The sequence below is a fragment of the Rhamphochromis sp. 'chilingali' genome (genome assembly GCF_963969265.1).
Source record: "Rhamphochromis sp. 'chilingali' genome assembly, chromosome: 20".
Lineage (NCBI taxonomy): Eukaryota > Metazoa > Chordata > Actinopteri > Cichliformes > Cichlidae > Rhamphochromis > Rhamphochromis sp. 'chilingali'.
The window spans coordinates 24,174,499-24,194,507 of NC_137947.1; the positions used below are offsets into that span (position 1 = coordinate 24,174,499).

General features: G+C 40.4%; 1 protein-coding gene across 2 annotated transcripts in view; it reads left to right on the forward strand.

Moving 5' to 3' along the window:
- The window catches only part of anapc1 (anaphase promoting complex subunit 1), a 63,758-nt gene that overhangs the window by 31,315 nt on the left and 12,434 nt on the right, over window positions 1–20,009 (forward strand). For both annotated transcript variants that reach the window (XM_080868636.1, XM_080868637.1), the window contains exons 39-49: window positions 221–299; window positions 411–485; window positions 2,252–2,304; window positions 2,382–2,535; window positions 2,643–2,836; window positions 6,651–6,737; window positions 7,854–7,971; window positions 10,684–10,761; window positions 12,249–12,316; window positions 12,467–12,605; window positions 16,364–16,450. In XM_080868636.1, coding sequence (XP_080724762.1) covers window positions 221–299; window positions 411–485; window positions 2,252–2,304; window positions 2,382–2,535; window positions 2,643–2,836; window positions 6,651–6,737; window positions 7,854–7,971; window positions 10,684–10,761; window positions 12,249–12,316; window positions 12,467–12,605; window positions 16,364–16,450 — 1,132 coding nt within the window. The remainder of the gene's footprint in view (window positions 1–220; window positions 300–410; window positions 486–2,251; window positions 2,305–2,381; window positions 2,536–2,642; window positions 2,837–6,650; window positions 6,738–7,853; window positions 7,972–10,683; window positions 10,762–12,248; window positions 12,317–12,466; window positions 12,606–16,363; window positions 16,451–20,009) is intronic.

Below are 20,009 nucleotides of genomic sequence, written 5' to 3' on the forward strand. Positions count from 1 at the left end.
TTTCTAACCACTTCTTGCCCACGTGAACCGTAACTGGAGCACCATAGCCTATTTGATGGAAAAAATAGTGACATTACACTACATCAGACTGAGACTCCTCCAGTTTCTAACAGTCTAATGGTCAAGAGGTTCTTTAAAACTCATCTGCTATCTGTTGTTTGAGAGGGTGCTGAAAGAAGGTATTAACACTCCCTTTTCTCATCATGGTTTCGCCCACTAGGTCGATTGCTGATTGGCTGAAACCTCCAGATACTTTGTTCCTCCTGGACTTCATTAAGCCAGAGTTTCTGCTGCTGAGGGTTAGTGTGGATCTAGCTCTGTGTGTTTCTGTGTGTGATCTTTTTTCCCACCTTTCTATATTTTAATCTGATATACCTGTGTCTCTTCTTCTTTTCTCTCTACCCCTAAAGACTCTGGCCCGGTGTATTATCATGTGGGATGAAATCCTGCCTAATACTATCTGGGTCAAGAGTAACATCCCACAGGTGAGAATAAGCACACCACACACACACACACACACACACACACACACACACACACACAAAAAGAGGAACAAGTGGACATGTTTGGAGCCATGATGCCACACACCCTGCAACAAATCAACAACTTGCAAAGAAAATCCCATTTGTGACGTGTGGTTTTGTGTGGATGGAGGCAGGTTTACCCTTTTTCAGTTAGCTAATTTAGCCAATTCTGGTGGCTTATTTTTTGGAAGATGCACTGATATTGGTTCTTGGTAATTGCTGTAACAGCATAATGACTCTAGCTACATTCTGTTAATAAAAGCATTTCCCCTGGTCTGTAGTTGTACTTTACTGATGCACCCAAAGATGGATGGGTAGTTTACATGAGCAGAAATGGCGTCAGTGGATAAACAAGAAAAAGGCTATTTCTAAAAACAGAAAAGTTATCTGAGCAAAATACAACTTGGAAACATCTTAGAGATGTTTCAACAAACGACTGGGAGAGTAAACATTAAAAAATGTCCAACATGTATATGTAAATATAGTTATAGAACAGCGAAAACCTGTGTGGCCGCTAAGCTTGAGAAATGGCAGGAAAATAAGCCGTGTCTGATAACACTGTGAATAATTACAGTGACTTTAAAACAAATAGTCTCCATATTAGCCTTTAACTTCCTATGTCCTTATAGGCTTACTGATAACATAAACTCAGATAAATTTGACCAAGGCCAAAATTTTATCTGTAAATCAGCCAAGCATTTACCTGTAGATGTGGATAGTTTATTGCAGTGTTTGTTGCTTGATATCTTCATGATGAAGAAAATTCAATGTATTGGTCAGCAAAACTGCCAGAAATATTTTCCCCTTGGGAAGAGTATCAAATAATTAATTCAGGCTTGTTCTGCCTTTTTATGACGAAAAGGAAAAAAATAATCCCATACTTTTAATCTTTAATAACATAAATGTATTCCATTTCATGTTTTTTTCCCCCTGTCAAATAGATAACTAAAAAGACTGTCAGCATGATAGCATTCAACTCAGTTTAGTTTCACTCCCATCTTTTATGTTTTTCTTCTGGTTGTCCACGCCCCCCTGCAATGACTTTATCCCCCAGTAGGGGGGCCCACCCCCACAGTTTAAGAAACACTGCTACAGTATAATTTACACCACTGGATATAAATATGTAAAACTACATTTTTGTGGTTTGTATTTTGAATGGCAATAAATACTAGTAACTAGAACCTTGGCACACTCAAAACAGGTTATTGCCCTTCTAATCAGGTATGAATAGCTGCATTATAGTCAGCACTATACAGAGATTTATGCTTTAATATCTTTTCATTCCTTCCATCCATTTTCTTAAGTTCACCCTGTGCAGTGTCATGTGCTAGCTGGAACCTATGCCAGCTGCAACAGGACCCAGGCAGGGTACATCCTGGACAGCTTGCTGCACAACCAGTAGAGAGAGAGAGAGACAGTCAGGCTAATTTAGAATCACCAGTTAACTTAACCTAGCCCCAGTAACTGCATGTCTTTGGATTATGGGATGAAGCTGGCCACACACAAACATGAGAGAGCAAGCTAACTCTAAACCACTGTCACCTTACTGCCTATGATTTTTCTTTTGCCCTTTCCTCCCTGATGTTTACTTTCTATTTCCATAGTTTTATCATGAGAATTTTGTGAGTTTTCAGTTAATTTAGCAAATAAATACTGTCAAAAGTATTATTTCTGAAACCTGACCACTCATGTCTATATTTTGTTTTCAACTTTCATTTTGTTTTCAGATCATGAGAGGGACTTTTGACCCTTCAGAGGACATTAACATGGAGACGATGGCGTAAGTATTGAAGCCAAAAACATCAACTCATGTTATACATTTGAATTCTGCTAATTGATTGTATTTGTTTCTCTTAGCCAAGCCCAAGACTACATTACAGCTGGGGCCTGTTTGGCACTTGGTTTACGGTTTGCTGGCTCTGCCAACTCTGATGCCTTTGACTGCCTTTATAGCTTGGCCAGGACCCACATGACAATCATGTCCTTTGCTGGTACAGCTGCTGTGGGTGCTGTGAGTGTTTTATATTTTTGACTTTGTTAACAGTAAGAAACAATGTTGTGCTACCTCATCTACTTACAGTTAAATTATTTTCTCTTTGATTTCTTTTTCTTCCCTAGCACACATTTTACAACCTCCAGACCTGCCTGTCAATGATTCTGCTGGCTATGTCCATGGTGATGTCTGGTACAGGAAACCTGAAGGTCCTGCAGCTTTGTCGTTTCTTCCACAAGCGGACTGGTGGTGAAATGAACTATGGCTTCCACATGGCTCATCACATGGCACTGGGTCTGCTCTTTCTGGGAGGAGGCAGGTGAGATGGGAACAACCAAAATATGGCCATTTTCCCAATCCCATTGAAATTTATTAAAATATATTCCTTATTGCAAGTGAAGAAAACTAGTATAAAACTATAATACATTTGAATTCATATCAATTGTCAATTATCTATTCATAGCTGAAGTGCATTTTCAGGCCAAAAATCAAAAGGCTTTTGTCAAGTTGCTTTGGGGAAAGGGTAGAGCGGCCGGTAAAGCAATTTCTGTAATCACTGAACTTGTGTTTTTACTTGAACATAAAGATCAGGCTGGTTTTCTTGTAGTTAGCCTAACTCTTGGCTAGCGATGGCTTACTCTGTCCTAAATAACTTTTTGATGAGGTGACAAATATTCTAGTCTCTAAATATTAAATATAGGTTTGGTTTTTTTTTATTGGCTTTTTTTTAATCATTTTTGTTTCCAAAAAGCATCAACTAGACCATTTGCTGCATTTTATTTTCAGCTGTAGATGAATACATATTTAGTGTTGTACTGATGATATCTTAACAACGGTGGCTCCAGTATTCAAGATACTGGAGAAACATCTCACACAATGAAACAATGTGGTTCTCTGATGTAGATTTTTCTGAAGAACTGTAAAGCTTGGAAGTACAGTAGTAATAAATATAACAGTAAGAAGAAAAAACTGTACAATATACTCATAGATAAATGCAAATGTTTACATACATAAAATCATTTCAAGACTATACAACAGGCAAGGTACCAACAAGGTGGGCATTGTTTTAAACTTCCACAACAACCTCTAAGGAATCATGCTTCAAAAAATAAATACACACACCAACACACACACACACACACACACACACACACACACACACACACACACACACACACACACACACACACACACACACACACACACACACACACACACACTTTGATGTTGCTCATGCTTCTTGAATGAAGGAAGACACTGAGGTTTGAGTTATATTCTGTATGTAGGCTGTCATATGACACCTGAATTGAACAATTGCATGCATTCATCCATCCATCTATACATGCAAACCCACACCCACCCTGCTTTTTTCTGGGAAAGACCATATGCAACACGTACACATGCACAGCGTGGGTTAGCCACACAAATACAAAAAAAGTCTGCTTTGAGTGCTGTGTTCCACATAATGAATGACATTCATGCGCACATGTGCACGCAAACACACACCCAAGCCAGGTTCCTCAAACCGCTGACCCTGGTCTGTGTATTTTGAAGAGAAACAACAGCTCCCACTCTTTCATCACATTCTGCAAAAACATCTCTCCACCTACAGCCATAATCAGATGGACCTTTTCATTTCATTCAGGTCACATTTTATTTTAGACCTGCCAGCTGAAAGCCCACACACTGTAAGGACTGCAGGTTTGAATGCTCTGCACGATAGCATATATTTTCATAAGCAGTTTGTCTTGTGTCATTTCAGAGATTGTAGGTCATGCTGGGTAGCAGAGTCATGCTATTTCACTGTCACTTTTCCTGCAGTCTCGCTGTCTGCTCGTATGTCATTTAGTTTCTCTGTTTCCATTGAAAATGTCCTGGTCACATTTGCTTTCCACTTATTTAGCAGTTATCATTACATCATGGCCCTTCTTTTTTTCCTCATTCAATTTCTCACGTATGTTTTTCCCATTTACGTTTGGTCTCTTTATTTGGTGATCCTTTTTGTTCTTTATTTCCCCTTTCCTCAACCTCTCCTTCTTTATTTACTTACCGTATTTAATTTCCTCTTCCCATTGGATCTCAATTGAGATAGAGCTTGGTAATTGTCCCCCAGTAGGAAACTGAAGTGACGCAAACTGTGTCTGACACAGCTGGATTTCACATTGAATAATTTTTAAACTGTCACCTCCCTAGTACGAAGACTGTTTGATGTCTGATTGGTCCCATGTGATAACTGGACAGATATTGTGAGCCAGTGTTCATTTGCCCTACACAGTTCACCCTACAGCACCTTTATTCTGCCTCAGATGTTGTATTTCTAGTAGTAAGAACACTGTCTGCCCATTTTCACTGCTTATGTGAGAATGGGCAGCTCAATCCAGTTCTTCCAACAGTGTACACAGTTTGTGTGAAGAGGGCTTAGATCTGTATTTCAAAGGTGACTGTGGCTTTTCTATCACGAGTTCTTTCTGTTTGCATGAGTTTCAGTTTGTACTAGTTAAGCATGAGCACATAAGATATATTATACTTGTCCCACTGACACTGACTAAAATGCTAGACTCAGAACTAGAGTTAGATTCTGCTACTTGCCCCTATTTTGTTTGGATTTATTTCTTTTTTGTTTTGGCTCAGTCTCCTCGAAGTTCATTCATTTCAACAGAATTTGAAAATGTCAAGCGCACCACAAAAGGAAAGTGACTCAAAAGAACTGATTGTTAGCATTCATCCCTCTTTTAGTCTAAGCAGCAGCCAGGCGCCCAAATGGTAGGACTCTTCAGTCGTGTAATGTTGCTGTTAGTCAGTTTGACTGACTCAGTGCTACAAGCAGAAAAAAAATCTTTATTTGCTTAAAATAGAAAACTGATGATGCTTCACTAAAGCACCTCATTGGACTGAGGTGCTTTTAGTGTAGCGGTATAAAGTAAACAGTATTTTGGTAGAGAGCACTGCAGTGGCTCCCAATTGTTTTAGGATTTTAAGGACATCCTGTTTGTCCTTGTTTTCCCTTTGCCATATGCCATTGTCTGTTTTGAAACCAGCGTTTTGAGTGCAATTATTAGAAGGCTATAGGGGTACAATAAGGGTATTCTGTCTCAAGGAATGTATAAGCAAAAGTTAGACATTTAGTTTAACAGAAGTGTCGATTTTTCTTACTATGATTGTTTTGTCATTTTTGTGCCCCAAAGCCCAAACTATTTTCACTTTTATCAAGAACTGAGAAGCTGGAAATAGTTTGGTTGTTTTTTTTTGAAGCATGATGATTGTGTTATCTGTCTACTGTGTACTTGCTGCAGGACTTCTGTAACACCCTCTATGAAACTCTAGGGCATGCTGACCCTGACGTTTGGAACTACTAGAGTAGAGGAATTAAAAGTATTAAGGAGCCATTAAATGAAGAGCAACATCCTTTATCCCAGTTGAACCTCAGTAACCTTCCAGACACAAGAAGCCTTTATTGTATGACTAATGGGGTCATTTTAATAATGTTGAGTCAAAGTAGATGCTTAACTGCCAGCTATTACGTTTAAGTGGCTCTACTGCAGTCTGAAGGTTTTAACTGGATTACAGCACTCACCTGCTTTAACTAACAGAACACAAAGTTTATGTGGAAGAATGTGTTTTGCTTTTATACACAAGGTTCTTCAAATATATATTTAGATTAAAAACAGTGCAAAAGTCTTGAGGAATATCTTATTTCTGAATATTTTGCTATGGATCAGAATTCCATTAATTTTGACAATATCCCCAGAAAAGCTGGCTGAAATTCAGACCATGAAGGAGCCTACAGATAGCTGTAGACACTGTTGTAGCTCTTGCTTGACCTTCGTACAAAATGACAACAATTTGAACCAAACATTTCAAAATTGGATTCCTCACTCCATAAGACCTGCTGCCACTAAGTTGCAGTGTAAGATTACTTGGAAGTCTCTATCATTGGTGACTCAAGACTTATGTACAGTACTCTATTGTTTAAGTTTATTGTTGTCGTTTTTCTTTACAATGGCTTGTGTAATTAAATTCTCCTTACAAACCCATCAGTATGTACTGAACATGTTTTAATGTTTTGTGAAAAGAAAGAACGGTGTATTTGTATTTTTTTTTTTTTAGTGATGTTGTTTGACGTCATCTTTCAGGTACACCCTCAGTACCTCCAATTCAGCCATCGCTGCTCTGCTGTGTGCCCTGTATCCACACTTCCCTGCTCACAGCACTGACAACCGGTGAGACTAATACATATGCGCACAATATTAAAATAAGAGTTTAGTTGATAACCTGTGTAAGTACCAAAAAGTAGCAATAGAAACTTATAAGAATATGATTTTTGTGATCATTTCATTAGTGATGGACAGATGATTGCTTGTGTGGCTCTCTCATGTGTTTTTGTACTAGTTGTTGTACAACTTCTATAAAATTTGCACAGTGCTTTACACTAATTTTAGATGTGTTTAGATGTTTCCCACCAAAATATTTTTGGCGTTTTATTCTGAAAAGAAATAAGAAGACGATGCAAGAAATGCATTGAAGCATCTTTCTATCAGTTTAGCTTAAAATAAGTGCAGTGTGCTTAAAAATATTTGTGGTGCTTGCTTTTGCGCTGGTACTGCACATCCATTCATCTGTGCAAAAACCAGCACTCAAGTTAAATCTTCCCTGATATTGGTTTTCAATCAATTTTATTTCTTGGTGAAGTCTTTCCCATGCTCATTGGCCAGATTTGGTGTAAAAAAAAAGATATTCTGGCACTCATTAGCTGATGTGCTTTCGGCATGGTATCCACAAGCTCAGAATCCGTCTCTGCTCTTTGATTGCCAAAAAAGTACTGGACAACCTGCACAAATCCTTCCCCGATGCTGCTGATTCAGGTGGCTTTAGTTTCCTTTTAAATTTATTTTCAACTATCATTTCAGAGACTTAAGACCCAACAAAAACCCCTTCCTTAATTCTGACTTCACTTTTCTTAAATGCTGAAATGCATTGCCGTTTTTGTTGAGTCAGCCTAGTTGTCCAATACTTAGAACATCATAGCTAAAATGGTAGGAAAACTTTTCAAGCACTACACCTCTGCTCCTTTAACCAGTAACGGAGTTGGGAGTGTTAGCCCCAATATGGTGTAGAAATTATGTAACCTTGAAGTGGCGTATGATCTGTAAAATTCAGAATGGCACACCTGCAGTAAAAAAACTAAGCTTGTCTCAATTTTGGAGAATAACAACACAATTCTCTGTCATTCTTTATATTAAAAAAAACAATATGTTTGTTATGAATGTCTATCCGTTCATATTAGTAATTAAAAAAACAAAAACAAATGCATATTTGTATTTCTGTGTTTGCTGTAGCTACCACCTGCAGGCCCTTCGGCACCTGGCTGTGCTGGCTGCAGAGCCTCGACTGCTCGTCCCTGTGGATGTGGACTCCCTGAAGCCTTGCTATGCCCTTTTAGAGGTCACTTACAAGGTCAGGTTACAAGAAACATGTACCAACCTAATACCTGTGAATGACCATTAGGTTCATGTTTCAAAATTGAACATAGTTTTTCCTGTCCCAAAGCCACCTTTGAAACCACCTCTCATTCTTTGTCACAGCTCATTGTCACAAACGGCACCGCTGTGCTCTGTGCTCCACTTTTACATTAACACAAAAGCAAATGTACGTTCTGACTCAGATTGTAGAGTGTAGTGCACAATGGTTTCTGTTCGTTTTGAGGTGTTAGAAAAACTTGCCTGTCCACTATACCACTGTGTTCTGCTTTTTTATCAGTGTTAACTGCTCTTAGCTAGTCAACTTCCTCTACAGTTGATTTCATACACTTTCAAACTAAATCGTCTTCATGTCAGTGTAAAATCAGCTACCGTGGTCTCATCTCATTCATATTGGTGCTATTTTAAAATTTTAAGAGCAGCAGTTTTATGCCAGCTTATGAGTAGCTAATATATATATATATATATATATATATATATATTTGCTACTAATTTTGCATTTAACTGATTAGCAATAATTCAGCTGTTCATACAGTTTTCCTTTTTCTGCACATCTGGTTGTTGTACATAAATATATAGTCTTTTTCTATGTTAACTTTAGTTTCCTTTCTGGTATGTAGACATGTATAGTTTTATATGCCACTCATTGTTTTCCTCGTTGTTAGTTTTGATCAAGTATCCTTGATTTTGAAAGACAAAAGATGTGCTTTCAAATTAATCTGTGACAATTTCATTAAATAAAAGCTGGCCTCACTGCCTATGTGCTCTTAGTTAAACATGTTACATGTAAATGGAGGAAAGTCATTGCACTGCACCTTAGTTTTCTCCAAAACTGGTATCCAGCACTGTGTAGGTTTCAGTTTTATATAAGAGAAAGTGAAAATAGCATAACTGCTTAGCAAAACCTCTCTCTAAAGTCTTGAAGGGAAAAAAAGTTTCTAGTATTAAGGGCAACACACACATCCCTAGTGTTAAAACACAGCAGGAATTGTTTTCTGTTTCAGCAAGTACATTGTTAGAATTTTATGTACGTCACTGTGGCATCATTAGGATGCCACAGTGACGCACATTGGTGCCGTTTCCCAGTATCAATGGTTGTCAACCATTCATGTGTGAAGGTAAATACTTTCCATAGAAATTGCTGGCTTTTTTTATATCTGTAAAAGCAAATATTTGACACTCTTGGGAACAAAGCCAATAGGTAATGGGAATTTACTCAAATAAATGACAGACGACACTGGCATTGTGTAGTTATTGTCATACTTTAAGCAAAACTAGCTATAACATATGATCAAAAATACATCGTCAAAATTGATCGGCAACATAAAAAAATAGTAATCGTAAGAGGAAGAACATTTTCTTTTCTTTTTTTTCTTTTTTACACCAATGTGTAAAATACACACAAAGTATAATCTGGGATTAATTGGGGAGCATTTTTCTCTGCTTTTGGCAATTGCTCATTCCTTCAGAACTTAACTCTCTGCAAATTTAGTCCACAAGCAGACCTTTCTTGGAACAGTTGGTCTCAACATGCTTGTGTCTAAAATGAGAGGAAATCAGTTGAGAGGTGTGTCAGGAAAAAGTCTTTACTCATTTTTTTTTAAAAAAAAATATTTTTTTTTAAAGAAAAGGGCTACAGAGCAAAACCAGTGACTTTTGAAATGATGCGCTCTGAGCAAGAAAATTGTTTTGTCATAGTAGTACTGTTGTAGAGTGATGAAATGAGGAAGGGAGAAATGACGCAAGATCCTTCTTTGTAACCTCCATGGTGCCTCTAGCATTAGTGAATTTTAGCATGCCCAGCAAATAGTGTCTGCTCCAAAACCTTTTTCAGTTACTTCATATAGTCGTAGTCATTTTCATTAATATTTTATTGAGTCACTTATAATCTTTTCTTTGCTGGTTTCGTAGTTTGACAAACGCTGAGGAAGCCCAAAGAGATGGGAATTTACACATTTCAAAAAAACAACCGCCATATAGAAGCTTCCATTCATCCATTTTTCTTCTTCTAATCCAGTTAAGAGTCATGGAGGGCTGGAGCGTATCCCAGCTGTAACAGGGCAAAAGGTTGCCAGTTTGTTGTAGGGCTAGATAAATTGAATCTAATTTTTATTTGTGTACAGAATCATTACTTCAATCCCTTTGTGTGTCTTTTGCTTTTCATCTTCAACTGTTGCTAAAACTAATTAAACTGTTATTTGTGTTTTAAACTGCAAGAGCTATAAATTCTGCTGCTGGGAGAGATCTGTGTGTGTGTGTGTGTGTGTGTGTGTGTGTGTGCGTGTGTGTGCGTGTGTGTGTGTGTGTGTGTGTGTGTGTGTGTGTGTGTGTGTGTAAAAGTGTGAGTGTGCTTTTTAAGATCTGTCAAAGCTTACTCAGACTTGGAGATGGTTTGTTTCAAAAGGAATTTAAGTGAATGAATTTAGGGGTGCTGTCCCTCATGTTGTTATACTGTTACATTCACATACAATCTGCTATTCTATACTGCTGTTGCAGTTTTTTTTGGTGACACTGTGTATAAATATAGATCAAATGTGTATCGTTTTGTATGTTTCAGTTCTATAAAATATTATGTGTATTAATACCCTGTACGGATAAAAGGGTGATAGTGCACTTTGGTGAAATTGTAAGGTGCTTAGAGATCTTACAGGCGAACTTTGTGAGTGACACTATTTCCTCTTCTTTTCAGGAGACTAAGTGGTATGACGAGACAACAGTAGAACTGATGGCTCCTACCTTGCTTCCTGAGCTGCAACTTCTCAAACGGGTAAAGCCAGAGAATAGTTGTTCTTCTTCTTTGCCTTTATTTGGCTGCTCCCTGTAGGGGTTGCCGCATTCCCATCCATCCATCCATCCATCCATCCATCCATCCATCCATCCATCCATCCATCCATCCATCCATCCATCCATCCATCCATCCATCCATCCATCCATCCATCCATCCATCCATCCATCCATCCATCCATCCATCCATCCATCCATCCATCAATCACACCTCACCCTGGCAGCATCCTTGTCAGATGCCTGAACCACCTCAACTGGCTCCTCTTGAAGTGCAGGAGTAGTGGCTCTACTCTGACCCTCTCCCGGATGGCTGAACTTCTCAGCCTATCTCCAAGGGAAAGGACAGCTACTCTTCAGAAAAAGCTCATTTCCACTGCTTGTATCCACATTTTTATTTTGGGTCAATATCAAAAGATTGTGATCATAAGGTAAGGTGATACAGATCAACCTGTAAATTAAGCGCTTGACTTCTACGCTGGGCTTTCTCTTCACCACGACAGACTGGTACAGCATCCATATCACTACAGTCGCTGCACAATTCCGTCTGTCAGTCTCCCATTCCCTTGTGAACAAGACCCCGAGGTACTTAAAATCCTCCACTTGGGGCAGTAACTGGTCCCTGACCCAGAGTGGGCACACCACCCTTTTCTGGCTGAGTTCCATGGACTCAGACTTGGAGGTGCTGATTCTCATTCACTCTGCTTCACGCTCTGCTGTGAACCACTCTGGTGCGAGCTGGAGGCCCTCACCTGATGAAGCCAACAGAATCACATAATCTCCAAAAAGCAGAGACAAGATTCTGAGACCCCCCAAGTGGAAGGCTTCCACCACCTGGCTACACCTAGAAATTCTGTCCATAAAAAAATTATGAATAGAATAGTTGAGAATAGGGCAGACCTAGATGAGTTCAATAACCACACGTCTGACTTATTGCAGGCTATACAGACAACACCCCTGCAATGGTTGTATAAGGATCGAATTGCTTATAGCAACGGGCCAGACACCCCCTACTCCCGAAGCACCTCCCTTCGGAACACTTCGAGGGACACGGTCGAATTCCAAATCCACAAAACACATGTAGACTGATTGGGCAAACTCCCATAAAGGGGGTAAAGAGCTGGTCTAGTGTTCCGCAACGAGGCAGAAAACCGCATTGTTCCACCTGCATCCAAGGTTCAACTAATGGACAAGACTCTCCTTTCCAACATCCTGGCATAGACTTTCCTGGGAAGGCTGAGGAGTGTGATCCACCTTTAGCTGGAGCACACACTTTGGTCCCCCTTGTCAAAGATGGGAATCTCACCCCATTCCTACCATCATCTGCTGTTCTCTAGAATAGAAGTTTGCAATCTCCTTATTAACAACACTGATTTCTTATGCCACCCAAAATCATTTTAACTGCAGTAAGCATTCCCTGGACCCTGGAAAAATCTCTTTTTTTTGTAATTTTTGTCAATATATTTTTTTCAGGTAAAAGTGAAAGGACCACGTTACTGGGAACTGTCTGTAGACCTCAGCAAAGAAACACAGCATCTAAAGCAAGTATAGAGAGAACATGTATAACTTTGGTAGAGGTTTACAGTAATGATTTTGCTAAATGATAAGGACCATAATTCCTTCTTTTTATTGTAAATGTATAAGTGGAATATAGACGGAAATGCGAATCTTACTTTTGTTATCTCTCTAAGGTCCATCTTGTCGAGAGATGGGGTGTTGTATGTAAAACTACGGGCTGGCCAGCTGCCCTACAAGGACGACCCTCAAGGTTGGAAGAGCCTGGTAGCCACCACAGTCAACCACCGCAGCTCTGGAGTCAAAGCCTTCAAGGTAAAACTGTCACACCAACCTGAAAAGCATAACGACATTATAGGGGAAGCTCAACATGAGCAGGCTTTCATTGTGTTAGGTAATGTGGCTAAACCTAAAACCCCAGTCAGAGAGAAGTTGTATTTGCAGTTACCTCCGGCTACAGTAATTTCCACTGCCATAACTTTACATTTGGGCTTCATTCATGATATTAGCAACGTAAGCAACTTCCTATGTATTAATCATATTCTCCCAGTAGAGGATTACACTTAAAATATGCTGTAAATAAAATGAATTGGAGAAAAATAGCTGATATTAAACTGAAAGTCTGAACATAATCTGTTTTTATTCATGTTATGTGTTCAGCTTATGTTACCATGGTGATTTAGCTGGTGAAAAAGCGAGCCATATTTGTGACACAAAAAACCCTGACTTAAAGCTCAGCATAGATGCTAACCGAAGCAACTGTGCTAAATGCAATAAATATCCACCTTTTTAAAAAATTAGATTAAGTTTGCTACTATCAGCCAGAGCATCTGCATTGTATTCTCTTTCTGTAGTGTACTTGTTAGTGGTGAGAGTTCATTAACATGTTGCAGGTTAATGAAGGCTTTAGTACATTTTTATGTAGATTTACAGGTTTTGTAAGCATTATCAAGCTTTTTTGTTTACGCTTTTCTCCTAATACACATAGACAAAAATCTACAGGTGGTGGAAAATTTTAGATGCGTTGTAGTTGAAGTGAGACAATTTCATATTACAAATTTGAAGAAGGAGTCCTATCGGGCTTGGTTAGCCTGTGGGACTCCGGAGGCAGCCGACAGGTATCGACAGGCCAAGCGGAATGCGGCTCGGGCAGTGGCTGAAGCAAAAACTCGGGTGTGGGAGGAGTTCGGAGAGGCCATGGAAAAAGACTTTCGGGCTGCCTCGAAGAGATTCTGGCAAAACCGTCAGACGTCTCAGGAGGGGAAAGCGGTGCTCTACCTGCACTGTGTATAGTGCTGGCGGAGCGCTGCTGACGTCGACTGAGAAAATTGTCAGGCGGTGGAAGGAATACTTCGAGGACCTCCTTAATCCCACTGACACGTCTTCCGAGGAGGAAGCAGAGTCTGGGGATGAGGGGAATGACCCGCCAATTTCCGGGGGCGAGGTCACTGAGGCAGTTAAACAACTCCTTGGTGGCAGAGCCCCTGGTGTTGATGAGGTCCGCCCCGAGTTCCTGAAGGCTCTGGACGTTGTAGGGCTGTCCTGGTTGACACGCCTCTGCAATGTTGCGTGGAGATCAGGGGCAGTACCTGTGGACTGGCAGACCGGGGTGGTGGTCCCCATCTTCAAGAAAGGGGACCGGAGGGTGTGTTCCAACTACAGGGGGATCACACTCCTCAGCCTCCCTGGGAAAGTCTATGCCAGGGTGCTGGAAAGGAGAGTTCGTCCGTTAGTCGAACCTCGGATACAGGAGGAACAATGCGGTTTTCGTCCTGGTCGCGGAACACTGGACCAGCTCTTTATCCTCTCCAGGATACTTGAGGGTGCATGGGAGTTTGCCCAACCAGTCTACATGTGTTTTGTGGACTTGGAGAAGGCATTCGACCGTGTCCCTCGGGGTGTCCTGTGGGAGGTGTTGCGGGAATATGGGGTGTCTGGCCCATTGCTACGGGCCATTCGATCCCTATACAACCGTTGCAAGAGCTTGGTTCGCATTGCCGGCAATAAGTCGGACTCGTTCCCGGTGGGTGATGGGCTCCGCCAGGGCTGCCCTTTGTCTCCGGTTCTGTTCATAATTTTTATGGACAGGATTTCTAGGCGCAGCCAAGTGGCGGAGGGCTTTCGCTTTGGTGGCCTCAGAATCTCATCTCTGATTTTTGCAGATGATGTGGTTCTGTTGGCTTCATCGGGTGAGGGCCTCCAGCTCGCACTGGAGCGGTTCGCAGCCGAGTGTGAAGCAGCGGGAATGAGGATCAGCACCTCCAAATCTGAGGCCATGGTTCTCAGCCGGAAAAGGGTGGAGTGCCCACTCCGGGTCGGGGATGAGTTCCTGCCCCAAGTGGAGGAGTTCAAGTATCTCGGGGTCTTGTTCGCGAGTGATGGGAGAAGGGAGCCGGAGATCGACAGACGGATTGGGGCTGCAGCTGCAGTAATGCGGACGCTGCACCGGTCCGTCGTGGTGAAGAGGGAGCTGAGTGTAAAAGCGAAGCTCTCAATTTACCGGTCGATCTACGTCCCTACCCTCACCTATGGCCACGAGCTGTGGGTAGTGACCGAAAGAACGAGATCGCGGATACAAGCGGCAGAAATGAGCTTCCTCCGAAGGGTGGCTGGCCTCTCCCTTAGAGATAGGGTGAGAAGTTCGGCCATCCGGGAGGGGCTCAGAGTAGAGCAGCTGCTGCTCCACATCGAAAGGAGCCAGCTGAGGTGGTTCGGGCATCTGACAAGGATGCCCCCTGGGCGCCTCCTGGGTGAGGTGTTCCAGGCATGTCCCACCGGGAGGAGGCCCCGGGGCAGACCCAGGACACGCTGGAGAGATTATATCTCTTGGCTGGCCTGGGAACGCCTTGGTATTCCCCCGGATAAACTGGAGGAGGTGGCTGGGGAGAGGGAGGTCTGGGCCTCTTTGCTTAGGCTGCTGCCCCCGCGACCCGGCCCCGGACAAAGCGGATGAAGATGGATGGATGGATGGAAATTTGAAAAAAACAGCCATTTTATTCTTAGTTTTCTATAGGTTATCTTATTTTTTTGTCTTGTGTCTCTCCCTCTTTAATAGACTTTTTTTTTTCCACACAGTGCCAAATGCAAAGCTCACCTCAACTTGCACCGCACCCTTGTTAGTTTGAGTCAGTTTGCATCTTTCCAGCGAGTTCATCTGCAAACGAGCTCCTTCAACAATTTGCTTACAGTACTGCACACAGCTTTCAGAAGCCTGAGATAAGCAAGGGTTTTAGTAGGGAGTCGGGTACTACTAACCCACAGACGCTCATGGTTCCCTTTTTCTTTTAGATTTATAATGCGCATTAATAACTATAGTTCAATCAACTGAGGGGCCAGATACATCTTAAAGATCCTGTGTCAGATCTTTGGTGTATATTTTCCTATTTCTTAAGAACATGACTTTCAGATACTGTTGATTTGCAGTGAATAGTTTATGGTTGTTTTGGGGGCGGGGGTTCTATACCAATTTAAGTTTTCCATTGCATTTTGCTTCTTACAAACCCTTCTTTAAAAATTGATTTGAAAACAGACAAACACATTAATAGGAGTGACTGGAAATGAATTGACCTCCTCCCCAGTGAATGCTTCTGTCCAGTCTTGGCAGGTTGTCACTAAATGTTCAGTAGGCAGCTGTGTGGTTGACAGACTATTTACTGGTTTCCTGATGGTCTCAGTGTATGCTGTCAATATACTTAGAAGTCCAGAGGGGGGAAAACAAACACTGTTTATTCCACTTGTCCACACTCATCCCCCCCCACTCAATTTCTTCTTCTTCTTCTAGTTTCCTCTTTCTTTCTGATCTTCTATGTTGCAATTTTGACAGTCTCCTCTTTTTCCTCTGTTTTGTCTCGTGTTTATGTAACACTTTAAGATGAATTTGATTTGTTTAAAAAGTGTTAACTGCATAAGATTTCATTTATTTCTTCAGATCACATCTCTTGTGCCCCTTCCTTATATTAAATGTCTTCTTCTTTCAAATGCTTCTTTATCTGTCTTTTGTATCCTTCCTTTTCTCTCTTTCTCCTCCATATGTTAATTTATAGCAATATTACAATTGTTTTGTTTTTCTGCAGCCTGAAGCCATCTCTACGTTCACCTCTGAGCCAGCTCTTGTCTCCTTTGCCGAGCTCTTCTGTAAAACTTCTGAAGGAATGAAACATGTGAGTTTTACATCCAAAAATGGATACGGATACACTCTGAAGGCAGGTTTCCTCCATAATGGCTTATCCCTGCAGTCATGTTACTGTTGTGGGTGAGCAACAGAGAGCCTGTGGCTGGTTTGAACAAACACAAGGAGTATAATGGTATTGCAAAACACTCAGCCTTAAACAGATTTTTTTTTCTTAAGAGATGCCAGCTCAGTGGTGAGTTATAGTTTACTGTAAGATTTCTAAAGCAAATGTGTTGAATATAAATGCAAACAAAAGGTAACAAAACGTGTTTTCATTTATCCAGATGCATCCAGCATTTTCCCTACTTTCTTTCTTTTTTTCTTTTTTTTTTAAACAGAACCGACCGTTTTTACCCCTCAGTCGTTAAAGGCTGATGGGTTATTATCGTCACCCCACCAGGCAGGGGGCTGGCTCCTGGCACCGGATATTAGTGAATGCGATAACCTGAGATCAAGGCGATGCAAGAGCTTCAAACTCTTGAAGGAGTTTGATTCTCAGTGACCACCTTGACCTCAAGGTCAAAATAGGTTTTCTGAAAATCTTTTAAATGCAATAACTGAAGAAGGAAATTCCAAATTAATAACATAGGTGCATCTACTAAAAATCTTGGATGAATTTGATTCTCGGTCACCTTGATCTTAAGGTCAGAGTAAGTTTTCTGAAATGCAATAACTTGAGAAAAAATGCAAAAATGCACCATAGCTGTGCCTACTAGGAGGCTGAGGGGTAGTACTTCGTAGTTGCCAGTATTTTTAGAGAGTTATTCCAGACAAGAGTTTGTCAATTTTCCCAGGAAGCCTGACCTTTCAAATATCTCACAGCTTTGTTGTTAACATAGTTGGCAATGAAATATAGTTACATTGTAAACAAAACTATTCTTCCCTTTAGAGTAAACAAGGAGCCATGATTGTGGAGGAGCTCTGACATAAGCAATGGAAAAATACAAAAAGCTAATAAAATGTCTTCCCAGATTCATGTTAGACAAAACCCAAATAGGTCAGTTTTGTGTTAGATAAACAACAATTTTCATACACCATGTATTCCTGTATCCTGATTCAGGTCTTGTGCAGGACAACCCATCCATGAGCATGATTTTATAATGTTACAAATATATTAAAAGGAATTGTTCTCTATATAAAGAATAAAGACAATTTCAGGAAACTGCTATAGCAAACGATAAACATAAAGATGAAAAATCAGGGAAAACTAACTACAAACAGCCATATCAGCCTTTAGAAGAGATTAGCTTAAATTAAAAGCATATAGGAAGCATTTACCAGACTCTGTATCAGTGTTTTATATGTTACAAACAAAACAAGTTTCAAGTTTCAAGTACAGCTACAGTATAGATCTTGGTAGAAATGTGGGAAATATTCAAGACCTTGACTTTGACTCAACATGCCAACAGGAGTAACAGGCATTCAATGGCCCTCTGAGGCCAGTCTGCATAATGCACATATGCTGAAGTTTTCCAAGTAGCATTTTTCCTGTATTCATTACTTTTAAGTCGAGTATATTGGTAAATATTTGCTGCTAGTTTGCAAATATTTGGTCATAAAGGCAAAGTATTGAATAAATTCAAAACTCACACAGGTTATTACCCCTTAACATTCCTGCACATTTTTAACATCTGTACTATATTTTACCTCAATTTTGACCTCAAAGTCACACATTCTGTGCCTTTAATGAGCTTAACATTGCTTTTAGCAATACATTTGGCAAAAGTGAAATCACAGAACTCACAAAAAAGATTGGCTTTAAAATAAGAATAGTTTTTAGGATATTTCAGTCAAAACAGGTTTGCATACAAGCTTAATGAAAAAAATAAACTGTAATGACGCCCAAAAAATGCTTACCTACAGCTTGATCTTATTAATCACTTGACTCTTATTTTGAGTAAAGTGGCTGCTTCGTCACATCTGGGTAATCTGTTAGATTGCACAGAGGTCATTGGTTTCAACTTGCATGGTGAAATGGAAGAAAATTAATCATGTTGAAGCATAGTGTTCTGTAATTAAATTTAAGAACAGGAGGACATCTCTTTGCTGTTCGTCTAGTTTTATCTGTTCAATCTCAGCATTTCTGCCTCTATATTTTCTACTTTTACTTGTTTATTAAATGTGAATATAGCCTGTAAATTCAGGAAATTGTTTTCTGGCGTGTAATTGCAAGATTCGTTGCTGTCTGGTATTAATGTGGGGTGAAATAGCTCCATGCCTAGATTTTAAATATACAGATCCCAACAGGCTCCGTATTTCTCCTTGTCAGTAGAGTGTGCCTAACATGAACAGATGGCCTTAAAAGTAATGAATTTAGTTTTTAATCAGAGTTCAGCCTCTATATAAGGAACTGATTAAGATGTGTTCTGTACAAACTTCAGTTAAATTCATACGATTTTAGACAGCGACACAATTTTAATACACTAAACATGTGGCTGATTGCAGGCTTTCAGCTTGAATTCAAGGGTTTTAACAAAAGTGTTGCATTCATTGTTTAGGAGAGAGAGACATTTTTACCCCTCAGCTGTGAAAGGCTGATGGGCTATTGTCATCACCCACCGGGCAAGCAGGCGGTGTGGTCAACCAAGTTTGTAAATGTGATAACTTGACAACGAAGAGATGTACGATTTTGAAATTGATACCAGCGGGTGTATCTACTAAAAATCTTCGGATCTGGCGACCTCGAGATTGAGGTCAGAGGTCAAGTTTTCTGAAAGTCTTGTGAATACGAATGAAACTCGAGAACAAGGCGACATAGGATCTTGAACATCCGTAGGTGTATTTACTAGGAGGCTGAGGCTGTGAAGGGATAGCCGTGATTCCAAATGCTGAACTTGCATTTGGTACCTTTGCCCTGGAAAGCCCAATGAGATGTTAATGCAAGTGAAAGAGGCCATTAGGATTAAAAGTTAAAGTAAACCAATCACCTTTAAAAGAAGGAATCCATTGGTGAGCCAGTTAAGGAAAAACCCTTCACTAAATCTATCGAGAAGACTCCTTCATTGATGTAAATGCAGGGGGTTTACAACAAGGTGCAAGCCAGAAAACACTCAAAAGAGCCTGCACATTTCTGAGAAAAACATCCTTTGGACAGAAGAAAGATTAGCTTCCCAGAATGATGGAAAAGAAAAGTTTGGAGAAGGAGCTTATGATCTGAAGCATACTAATTCATCTGTAAAACATAGTAGGGACAATGTTATATGGTCATATAGGCATGTATAGCTGTCAAAGGAACTTGGTTACTAGTGGTTATAGATTATGTGACTGAAGAAGTAGTTTTAAAGTGCACAGGGCTATATTCTCTGCTCAGATCCAACAAAGTGCTTCAGAGTGGAAATAATGTTTGTGGAAATTTGTTAATAAAGCCTGCAGACACAATGAGTTGTAACAGCACCTTTATTTCAACTATCTCATGCATAAGGAGGGACGTCAGTCAGGGGGGCACTGAGAGTCGTCTCAAAGTTGATGGTCTCGGTGCTGGCTAAAACACACAGCTCTGTGAATCCTCCATTTTCTCCGCTTCAACAGCTGGTAGGACAAAGGTACCT